Source organism: Malurus melanocephalus, unplaced genomic scaffold (genome assembly GCF_030028575.1).
Source record: "Malurus melanocephalus ecotype Western Australia unplaced genomic scaffold, MMel_1.1 scaffold_28, whole genome shotgun sequence".
Classification (NCBI taxonomy): domain Eukaryota; kingdom Metazoa; phylum Chordata; class Aves; order Passeriformes; family Maluridae; genus Malurus; species Malurus melanocephalus.
The window spans coordinates 2,376,734-2,388,544 of record NW_026623260.1 but is presented as its reverse complement, the minus strand read 5'-3'; the positions used below and the strand labels follow the sequence as shown (position 1 = coordinate 2,388,544).

The 11,811-nt window shown below is 57.8% G+C and overlaps 1 protein-coding gene across 1 annotated transcript; it reads left to right on the top strand.

Moving 5' to 3' along the window:
- Positions 1–5,330: 5,330 nt before the first annotated feature.
- Positions 5,331–8,996, top strand: LOC130589315 (Krueppel-like factor 2). The gene is made up of 3 exons (XM_057390618.1): positions 5,331–5,533; positions 5,806–6,775; positions 7,604–8,996. Exons 1-3 carry the CDS (start codon positions 5,441–5,443, stop codon positions 7,777–7,779), a joined length of 1,239 nt encoding a protein of 412 aa, XP_057246601.1. The 5' UTR covers positions 5,331–5,440; the 3' UTR covers positions 7,780–8,996.
- The last annotated feature ends 2,815 nt before the right edge of the window (positions 8,997–11,811 follow it).

Sequence of the window (11,811 nt, the reverse complement as noted above, 5' to 3'; positions counted from 1 at the left end):
ATGCCACTTCCTGGAGCAGAATGAAGCAGCCCTATGTAATGCCAGTGCAGAGGGATTTGTTCTTGACACAGGGTGGCCACTGATCCTGCCAGACACCCACAAGAGTCGCGGGTAGGAGGATGCACTTTCGTGGGCTGCTCATGTGAAACTTCTGCAGCATCCACATGTGGCTCACTGCGATCGATGCCGGCAGCCTGTGCCATAGTGGTGGCCTCGGTGCAGTGTCCCAGGGGCGTGGGATGGGGGCAGGATGAGTTTTCCATGCAATGTGCTATGGTGTGTGATTTACATTGGTGGGGTGGCTCTGGGCAGATAGTGGCATGAGAGGAATAASAAAATCAAATTACCTGGAAAACAGTTTCCACATCGAGTTCACCAGCTCCTTGCTCATCCTGCTGTCCCCTGGGCTGTCTCCTGGGTTGTCTCCCGGGTTGTCTCCCGCTGCCTCACATCGAGCTGTATCCCCATGGGTGTCAGTGGCACATGGTGCAGACCATTCACTCAATCYCATCCCGGATTCCATTGGAAAATTGTTCCCCCATTGGGGCAGCAGTGCCCAGATACTCCAGCCACACCAGTGCCCAGGTTCCAAGGGCCAGCCATGCTTTTTCAGGCTGGGAAATAGTGTATATTTGTGTGGATCAGGTCTGACCAGCCCTGACCTCAGCACCCACACTTTTCCTGCCTCTGTGGATGGTAAATGAGGTTTTCCCCACTCACTGAAAATCCAGGTTCATTGGAGACTGAATACCTTAGAGTATAGCTGGGAGAAAGGATGGAGACTGCTTGGAAAAGAGTGGTGGAGATGTTTACCTGGRTCATTTGGAACTTTTGTAGTCAAATTGCATTTACATGATGTACAGTTACTAATCTCCAGCACATGAGAGAAGGGTTCTAACATGCTCATCCCCTGGACAGTGCCCCATGATACCCACTGCAAAACTCCCTCTGCAACTCGCTGGCACTGTGTGTTATGGTTTGTTTTGGTTTTCTTTTTAAGATTAAACTGGAGATGCTGGGAAAAATATCCTGTGTTSCTCCTGCTCATTGCTCACAAGGAAACAGAAAACAGCAATTCCTCCTGTTACTCCKGGAGCTGCTGCAGTGTCACAAGTCTTGTCCAGCTCTCCTATGAGGGGCAGCCAAAGGGAATGGCTCCCATGGCTGTGGTCCAGTCCCAGCTGCTGTGGCYGGGCCCAGAGCTCTTGCCAGGCCGGGGGGAAGGATGCGCCCCTGGGCTGGCACGTGAGCACACGTGTTTGCACGTGAGGCTGCTGCTGCTGCGAGGGCTGTCCGGATCCAGCGCATCACGCTGCTGATGGGGGCTGTGGCGTGTGCTATGGGTAGGGACATCTCTTGGCACCATGCTGAGAGCGATGTCCCTTCTGAGCGGGATACTCCATCCATTGCAGTGCTGGACCTTGTGACTATGCAGAGCCCAGAGATTTCAGCTTTCCTGTACCAGTGAAAGTTAAGAAGTGGAGGAAAAACGTTGCTGTATGTTATAGAGGAAGAGAGGTAAAAAGGGCAGGAAATTTGCACCATGTCCATTTCCCCTTGGCCCCCGGCCGCTGCTCATTCCGGATTCGGGATTTGCGTAGGCAGAGTTAAAAATAACAGGGGTATATAAAGAAGGACGGAGAGGGCTGCRCTGGCCTCGCAGCTACCAGGGCACAGCCAGGCAGCAGGCAGAGATCAAAGCAGGATGCGGTCCAGGCGATGCAGTGGGGCTGGGAGCGTGTGCGGGGTCTGGGGGTGCTGCTGTGCCAGGGGATGTGATGCCAAGCTCTGCCAGCTTGGCAGCCTCCTGGCCAAGCAGCTGGGCAGCACCCATGGAAGATAGGGCCACGTATGTTCCCAAAGGCAAAGACATCACTCGTGAGCACTGTCCCTCTGCAGCCTTTACTCTACGCTGACATTCACAGGGAGCACCCTGACCCRYCTCCTYTGGCCACAGAGCTGCTGGGGGAGGCTGGATATGGCCCCCAGCCAAAGCACCCCGGGGGACTGAGCTCCCTGTCGGTGCTGCCGGGGCATTGCCTGCCTCCCTGAGCCCCCGGCAGCCCCGGTCCTCGGCCGTGCATCCCGGTGCTCCCCAGACCCCGGGGCAGGCAGGGCGGACACAGCAGCTTACTCGGCCGGTGCAAACGAATCTGCCCTCTGTGCCCTGATAACATTGTGTTTGTTGCAGAGCGGGAAGAGCCTGCCAGCACACGATAAGAGCAGATGACTTTACTCTGGACTTGCTCCGGATTGAATTATGCTTTAATTTCATTTTCAGTTCCTCTTTTCTTTTCAGGAGGGGAAGGGGGCTTTGGGGGTTCAGGCAGGTCTGGGGGCTCCTGGACCCTTCTCTAGGCAGGCCAGTCCCACGCAAAGGGGAAGAAATTCATTTCAGATTCATTTTCTGCTCTCAGGGACATAACCCTGGAGTGGCACAGTTGTCTGGGGTGTCCTGCACTGTGAATCCCCCTGGCACCTCCCATGGGCTCCTCTGCAGAGCTTTTGGGACTTGGGTTTTGCCTCCCACTGAMGCAGAAACTCTCTGGGCTGTGATGCTGTAGGTGGTGTTGGAAAATGGGTGCTGGAGATGCTCCAAAGGAGAGTCACTGGGTTCACTCCAGTCCCCCAGCTTCAGGTGACAGCACGGAAAAAAATGCAGTGTAGGTGTTTTTTTGTGGGGTAGGGGACTCCTCTGGGYCTCCTGGGAGTCCTGACAAGCAGCCTGGGCACCAGTTCCATCTCTGGCAGTGCTATGGGCATTGTCCCCCTGCCCACCCCACAGGTGCCATGTGCTATTGGGGAGGGTGCCATGGCACTGTGGCAGAGTTGGCAGGGTTGACGATGCTCTCAGCTCCATGGAGCTACCTCTGGGACACCGTACTGGGAATGCCACACTTCCTCACTCCTCTGCTGCCAGATGTGCCAAAAGCAAGGATAACTATTAACCCTTTCCCCTCTGGCCATCGCTTGTGTGGGTGGCCCTTCCCACCTTCTGTTTGCTCTCTCGCCTGGCCGCTGTTTGATCTCCTGGGATGCCAGCGACTTTACAGCCTGCGGTAGTGGCGTGAGAGATAATCCATGTTTCCTAAATGGGCTTCTGTCAACAGTGGGCTGTGCAGGCACTGACTGCTCCTGCTCACCTCCCTCTCRCCTTAGAGGGGGCTTCTGTGGCTGAGGAGCTGACAAGGCTGTGGTAGGAACCCCCCATACCCACTCTGTGGCTCACAGCAGGAAAACCCTGCCCGTGACGCACTCCTGGCTCCCTGCACAGTCAGCGCTGGCAGTGCTTGTGCTGCTGTGGTGCCTGGCGTGCTGCCGCTCCCCACCGCACCGGCCCTCCCACCAGAGCATCAGTAAAAAGAGTTTCCTGGGGAATATCCCACATTTGCAAGAAATATTGGCTGTAAAAGTTAAGCTGATCTGCTGGCGATGCCTCTCAAAATAAACCAGCACTGTGCGGKTGCAGATGCCAAAACTGCCTGGAAAAGGGGAAAACCAAGTGGAATTAGTGTTTGTCTCTTATGGCATCTTTTCTCACTTATCTATAAAAGTTTGGGGCAGGAACTGCCTTGCTATTAATTATTATTTGGCCCAGAAACAAATAATGGGATTAACTGGTGACTTAAATAAGCTACTCTGGGAGCCAGGCTAAAAGTGATTTCATGTAATGCCGCATTCTTCTTAGCCACTTTGAAGGTAACTTTTTCCAAGGAAGGACTTGTTGCCCATGTGTTTTGACCCAATAGGTGCCATAAACCTGCTGCCTTGCTGGCAGCCAGGCAGATGGGGCCCAGGCAACAGCCCAACATGTGCTGTGGAAACCAGGGCAGGGATTCTTGGTAAAAGGGGGAAGATCTGAATTGTTGTTGTTCCACCGGATTACTGAAATAATTTATTGCAATGCTCCACCCTTATAATTAAAGCGCGGTGATGAAAGCAACTGGTAGAGTAGCTTTGGATTCAGAAGCGGCATGTGCGTGTGGTGTGTGTGCACACCTCACCTTTGGTGTTTATATTTGTTTTTTTTTAAATTGACTCCTCGCTTCTGAATAGAGCAGGCAGCAGCCTCAGTTCTTAGAAAGGTATCGGGAGATGGACAGCCCCAGAAAGCAGGGAGACAGGCTCCAAGAGATAAGGGCCATTGCTTCTTGAGGAGCGCAACAGAAGCAGGGCCATTCCTGGTACTGGCTGGATGGGGGCCAAACGGAGAAGATCTTGCTGTGAGCCGAACGGGGAGGCAGAGAGCCCCCGGGAAGGGCTGCCCAGGGTCCTGGGTCTCTGTACCATGATCCAACTAGCCAGAATAGAGTGGGTGACCTGGGTGTCTCCTGCAAGGTGGGACAATGTTCTGTCCTTCCGTCCCCTGTCCCTCGGGAGGACAGCACTGTCCCAGGGACTGCACAGGGTGGGCACAGTGGGACAGCCGGCCCATGCCCCCTGTGCCAGGGTGGTCAGAGACTCAGCCACAGCACCGGTCCCCAGAGAGGGCAGACAAACGTGTCGTGGGGGCTGTTGGGAGAGATGAGGCGATGCCGGCAGGGTGCCAGCCCCTGACAGGGTCGCCGAGCAGTTATCTCGGCTCGCACACGCACCCTGCACGCAGCCAGATGCGAGCTGGTRCGCTCTGTGCTGCTGATTGCCTCACCGACAGCAGCGGGGCTGGAGGACGCGGCTTCACGGGTGCGCCTACATGAAACGAATGGCGTGGGGGTGTGGGGGCACCGGGKCTTGGCTATCTGGCTCAGCTCCCACGTGGCACAAGCACCCCTTTTTGGGACTGCACCTTCACTCGCTGACGCGCTCGGTGGTCCCCGTAGAGACCAGTTTAGTGCCGGCTGAAGGGCTCTCACCTGTACCCCYGCACCAGACCTCTCCGGCACTCTCAGCCCGTGTGCACAAACGGGGGCATGTGACACAGTCATTGCCCCTACCCGGCTCGGGACAGGGTGCCAGGGGACCTCCGAATTTACCACCTACAGCCTCCCTTCCCGATCGCAATTTGGGCAAGCCTTAAGGGCGCCGCTGCCCCGTTCACGTCGCGGGTACGTGAAGGATTCTGGCCTCCGCAATCCACAACRGCAGCCCTTTCTCTTCGCCCTGGTGGGACAGGCTCGCAGAGCGGGACAGAGCAGGGTGCGGGAGCCTCTCCAGTCACGCGTGGGCTCCGAGCGCCGTCGGAGCAGCGGCACCACCGACCCCCGCCGGGGCAGCCCCGCCAGAGGGGGAGTGGCTCGGAGCACGACAGAGCCAATGGAGAGTGGCGGCGGTGAATATCAATRCCGGCCGGACCAATCGCGGCGCAGCCATGCTGTTAACAGCTTAGGGGCGCGGGGTGGCGCAGAGCAGCGCTGCTGCCGCGGGGAGCGGAGCGGTGCTGGGATCCGCGCACCGCGCTCCCCCAGCCCGCCCCGGCCCCGCTGCCCCGGCCCGGCACGCCATGGCGGCGGCCGTGGACGAGAGCGCCCTGCCCTCTATCTCTACTTTCGCCAACTTGATGCCGCTAGAGGAGCGGCCAGCTGACATGCTCCACGTAAGCACCTGGCATCGGGGAGAGGGTGGCAAAAGGGGTACGGGGCAGAGAATTCCGGGCTGGGGCTCAGTCCGGCTGAGGAGTGGGGGGCGGGCCGCCTTCCCGCCGTCGGAGGGCGCCCCGGGGGCGGTGCAGCGTAGCCGGAGTGGTGCCGACCCGTCGGACGGGTTGCGGGGAGCCGCCCCGAGCGGGAGGCGCGGGCCGCGGTATTGGGGCGGCGGGTGCCGCCGCAACCGTCTCCCCGCCGGTCCTGACGTCTCGTTGTCCCGCAGAGGATGCTACAGCAGGATGGCCCCGCTGCCGTCAAGCGGGAGGAAGACGACCTGGGCAAGTTCGTGGACTTGGACTTCATCCTGGCGCACACCAGCAGTGGCGGGCAGGGGCCGACCGGYCCTAACTACCCCTTACCTGAGACCCCCGAGAGCTGCGGCACCACCTACGACAGCGACGGCTCGTACCCCACACCGGGCAAGTTCCCGGCGCCTTACCCCGAGGGCCAGGGCCATAGCTACGTGGCCGAGCTGCTCACCCCGGACCTGCCCGGYCACTACGACTTGCAGCGGAGGGAGTACACGGAGTTGCGGGTGCCCGGCGGTCCCCACCACCACCCTCACCCCCATCACCACCCGCCCCTCCACCCGGCCCTTGCTCGCCCACTGCCCCTGGACCCCGCGCAGTCCTTCGGACCCCGCATCAAGAAGGAGCAGCCGGAGGAGCGCGCCTGCATGCTGGGGATGTCCGCCGCCGAGTACCTCGGACCGGGCGGCGGCGAGCACAAGCCACGCGTGGCGCCGGGTCCCGGGCCGGGACCGGTGCCGCCGCTGCCCTACCCGGGATTCCCGCACGGCCGCTTGGGGCCCCCCGAGGAGCCGCTGACTAGCGCCGATCCGCACCACCTGGCTGAGCTGCCGCCTCATTACGCCGTGGCCCCGCACCGTTATGGGCCCCACTTCGCCCCCCAGCCGCCGCCGCAGTTTCATGGACATTTCAGTGTTTTCAGGGAGCCTCTGAAGGGGCCGGGRCCGGGCCCGGCGGGGCTGCCCGGGCTGCTGGTCACGCCACCCAACTCCCCGGTGCTGGAATATTTCCCGGCCGGGGCCCCCCCCGAGGACTGCAAGCCCAAGCGCGGCCGCCGCTCGTGGGCGCGCAAGCGAACGGCCACGCACAACTGTGAATACCCGGGCTGCGGCAAGACCTACACCAAAAGCTCCCACCTCAAGGCGCACATGCGGACCCACACGGGTAAGGGCGCGCCGGGACCGGGACGGAACGGAGGGTGCCGGGTGGGGGTATCGCGGCACGTGGTTGAGAGCGTGGTTCCAGGGGTGTCAAGGGGCGTCGGGGGAGGTGACGCCGGACGGGGAGTCGCGTGGAGAAAACTCCTGCGGTCTGTCAGGGAGTGCGCGGTTGGTCCCTGTGATGGGGCTGTGTGGGGGCACCCAGAGATAACCCCTCCAGGCAGCCCACAGCGGGCTCTGCTTGTAGGGCACTGGGCAATGGGGATGGCCCGGGAGTGCTCAGAAGGACCCCAGTGGTGGGGCTGGGCAGGGACACACAGGGACCAAAGCACATAGCGACACCACTCTTGTGATGCCTCCGCTTGTTGGTTTTGGGGTCCGGGAGTGCCTGAGGAGGCAGGGCTTGGGGGCATATGGAGAAGACCCCACCCGGGGTAGGGGCAGACAGTAGGGAGATACACTGGGATGTGTGGTGAGATCCTCTGGCTGARCTGGGACAGGGCATGTGGTACCACCCCCCCAGCAGGGATGAGCAGGGGACCACCCACAGTTGTAAGTGAGGCAGGGACATATGAAGGGGTGCTGTAATGGGACAGGGATGCCCAAAGGACAGACCTCTTCACGTGGAGAAGAGTAGAAAAATTGGGGGCAGAAGGAAAGTGGGGCAGGCAGGGGTGCGCAGGGAGTGAAATTGCAACAGGGCTCTCATCTAAGGGTGGGGATCAGGGTTTCTCCTCGAAAAGGAGGTCAGTGCTGGGCAGGGCAGCACAGAGCTGAAGGCATAGAGGGGATGGGAACCTCCATGCCCACTGACACCCCCTCTCCTCTGCAGGCGAGAAGCCCTACCACTGCACCTGGGAAGGATGTGGCTGGAAATTTGCCCGTTCCGATGAGCTGACCCGCCACTACCGCAAGCACACAGGGCACCGGCCRTTCCAGTGCCACCTCTGCGAGCGGGCTTTCTCCCGCTCAGACCACCTCGCCCTCCACATGAAGCGGCACATGTGAGCAGTGGCTGCGGCCGGACTCGGATGTCTCCGGAGCCAGCTCACGGTGTAAATAGCGTCGGGCCAGGGATGGCACTGGGGAGCAGCTTGGCCACCCAGCCCTCTCCGCTTGTAGTTGATAGCTAGTTTTCTTCTCCTTCCTCTGCTGTGAGAGCTGGCCCAGCCAAATGGTGGGGAAGGGCTGGTTTGGGATGTATATGGGAGCGAAGCTGCAAAAAACACCTGCCCAGGCATCACCACTCAGCTCCCCGTGTCTGGAGGGTCCCCCCCCAATCAGGTACCTGGTGAGTGGGAGGGCTGGTGCATAAGGGATCTKGCCCCAGAGCTCCTGGCTTGCATTTGACATCAGCTTAACCTTCTTCCCCCAGATTCTGGCACCCCCCTGGCTCTGGGGACTGTGGTGGCTGACTCTGGCTGTGTTTTGGCTGGAGACCAGTGCCCATTGGGCATGTTTGTTGTGGTGCTGGAAACGGGTTGCTGGTCTTCTCGGTTGTGGCCATCAGAACAAACCTCCTGATCCAAAGCCCAGAGTGGATGGGGATGAGGGTGGGATTTGACTGCCTCGTGGCTGTAAGGGTTTGCAGGTGTTGGCAGCACAGCATCACCTTGCAAAGAGAGCAGGGATGCTCCTGTCACCAGCTTGGGACCCCACTGGGCAGTCCATCCCTGGCTGCTCCCAGTTATCAACTCAAGAGCCTAAAATGTCTCTCCTGGCTCTTGTTTGCTTTATTTTGTCTTGTTTTTCCCCTCAGGATGACACCAGGTACTGCTGCAGCTGCCTTCCCCATGCTGCTTTTTAAAATTTAGTATGTAAAGGACAGTGAGTCCAGCTATGAATGCCCAGGTCTCTGCTATACTTGAAACTTGTAGAGGGGGGGGACAAAAAAGAAAGCTCAAAAGAAAATGAGTCTTTTTATGTGCAGCTTCTGCAAAGCAAGTTGTAAATTAAACAAAGCAGTAATATATAATGTTTCTGTTTTTTTAATATATTTTTTCTTCCAGCTGGGAACACAGATGAGTCTCAGCTTTGGGAAGTGCACTGTTCCCGTCTGTGTATATTGTTAATTAACATTTCTCTGCTTGGGCACGTTAGGTCTCTTGCACTCTGAAATGTTACTTTTCTTTATATGCAAACTGTTGAAATATTGTGATCTGCTGTATAATAAATAAACAAAGATGTAAACATGAAAGAACCAGGAGAGTTTACTTTAAAGGTTTCTTCTAAGAGGAGAGGGTGAGGCTGAGCTTGTTTGTCAGTAAATATTTACATCGATGTTCATTTCTGCTTAAGTTAGCTGCGGAGGATCGATGGGGAACGCCCAAGCCTCGGCATCTGAGCAGCATCTCCTGTRCAACAGCTCTTGAGTCACCCCACTTCCCTGTGCCTCAGTTTCCCTAATCTGCAGATGGGGCAATTGCGGCACTGGGATGGTGTGACTGGTCCTGCGGTGAGTCATCTCCAAGGGGAATGGCAGCCGAAACTCTGCTGAGAGCCTTGCTGGTCCTGAATTGTTCCTGAGCAGTCCYGTCCCGCTGTCCCTCGCAGCAGGATCTCTGCAGTCCTAACCTTGTGGTCACARCTGGGAGGGAGGTTGGTGTCAGCTGCCTGGTCCTGGGTGCTGTCTCTGCTGTCCTGGGGATGGCCYGGCAGCTTGGCGAGGTTCAGGTGCTGAGGTTTCCCTGCGTTAATAGGTGGTGACTCAGCACAAGCATGCTGGCAGGTCCCGAGCTCAGCAAGCAGGTCTGGCTCCATCCCTCTCCCTCCCACAGCTGATTACCTGTGATGCACGAATCCCTCTGAAGGCAGCAACTTGTCCAGACCTGACAGCATGCTGGCAGTGCAGGGAGCACACTTTCAGGCTGTGTGATGCCCTGGCCCGGAGTGGTGGTGGTGGCAGCAGGTCMCTCCTGTGCTCACCACTGGAATTCCTGGTGGCTGACCACAGCTGGGGGATGCCCTGGGGCTTCTTGCTCTGGAAGTCAGATGTAGCTGGGCTGATTCCACTCCTTCCTACTCAGATGGGAATGGAAGAGCAGGGCTGATGTYCCAATGAGGGGTGGCCAATTTTTTGGTGTTGGGCTCTGTGTTCCAGGACCATCCAGCTTTGTCTGCTCTTGGGCAGGTACAAAAGCAGAAGTGATTCCAGGCAGGGTGTCAGCAGCTTGGGATGTCATGTTCTGCCTGCAGCCTTGAGATTGGGACCATGGGGCTGTATCCACAGGTGTCATAGATCCATCAGACTCAATCACTTGTCCTTTCCACTGTGGCCTCCACCCTCTGCTTGTCCCACTTTCTGAGAGGTGCCTGGGCAGGGGTAACTGCTGGGACACATGTGGCCTGTGATAGAGTACTGGGTATATCTTTTTCCTGGGACCACCAGAACCCAAGGACAAGTCTACAATGCCAGGGGATAGCTGGGRCAAAACTTCTGCCTCTTGGAAACTTGCTCAGGACATCACATGGAGGGAGAGGGAAAGGTGTGGGCTGTTTGAATTAGCGATGAGTCAGGCTGGCAAAGCCAGATGGGGAGAGTGCGTGCCTGCGTGTTTGTGTGCGTATAAGTAATCTCTGGCTTTGTGTTTTTATTATGATTATTATTTTTATTTCCAGGGGAACGATGAATTTCTCCAACCATCCCGTCCCACTGGAAAGGCTGGCTCTRCTGTCCTCCCTAAGCATCCTGGGAGCCAGAGTGACGGTTCACGGCTGTTTTGAGGTTCAGCTCTGAGATCAGAGCACAAACCAGTTCTTCCTCGCCTTTCATCATTGCTGTGCAAGGGCAGGAGTGAGGTCCGGCTCTGCTGCTGCTTCCTTACATGGAGGCGAGAACAGGGGAAGGTGCTTTGGCTCCTCCAAACAGAGCTGCTCTGAGTTTGCTCCCCTGGGCCTGGGGCAAGGCAGTCAAATGGACCAGCACGACTGGGAATCACCTTATGGCTGGAGAGGAGTGGCTGTAGTGGAAAAGWCAATTACGGTTAATTTGTTGTTAATAAAAAACACCCTCTTCCAATTGCCTGAGCCAAGACACACTCCCCATTGGAGAAGGGAGTCCTGTCCCCAGAAAAACCGGCCCTGCAAAGTGATGAGGGCAGCAAGAAAACACCTTTGGCAGCACTGAGGGAGGCATGGCTGGGGTGCAAACCTGTAGTCAGTTGGAGAGCCCTGTGTTGGGCCGTGTCTCCTTCCTTTCCTTTCCCACCTTGGTCACTTCCTATCAAAAAGGACACTGGGARCTGTGCAGAGGTCTCTGAACCCTCTGTAACTCTCAAGCCCCATGTTTTTAGGGTGCAACTGACCCGGTCCAACAAGGAGGCAAGGGGGGAAAGGAAGGAGTAAGGTGTGGAGAAACATGTCCCAGCAGAAGGGTGAGTCATGGCGATAGCATGGTGTAGCACCATGCAGTCACCTGCCAGCTGGAGTGGGATCCTGGGGGGTCTTTAAAGCTGGAGARGGGTGAAAGAGAAGCTTGAGTGGGTTTCTGTTGACTGGGGATGACCCAGYTCATGGGGATCAGCCAACAGGTCCCACAGTTTGTCAGGTTGTCAGTCCACAGGGAGGAGTGTTGCAGGTCTCAGGGTTCTTTACCCAGGGCTTGACCTTGGGGATGCTGCAGTCCATGGGGACRGCATGGAGTTGGGGATGGAACGAGAGTGCTATGGCCTGCCCCTTTGCTCTGTGTCAGCCTGGGTGCTCCAGGGTGGGTGGATAGTTAGAGGGGTGCTTGGAAAGGCTGACACAGACCATTCCTCACCACGAGGTGGGTGCTCAGGTCCCCAGGAGCAAGGTGTCCCTGCTGAAGTATGCTCCCAGTATGAGCCTCCCATCAGAGGAGCAGTGAGAAGTGCCCATCCYTGCCACGGGGGGAAGGTCCAGCAACTTGGCCCCTGTGTCCATGCTGCTTGGGGTGGGCCAGGCGCCACGATAACGGGGCTGTGGCTGTCACCGCACCCTTAGGAAACATTTGGCTTCAGGCACCTGAACCCACGGGAAGTGATAACTCCCCGGCTTCACTTGCCCTGCCTGGACCCACAC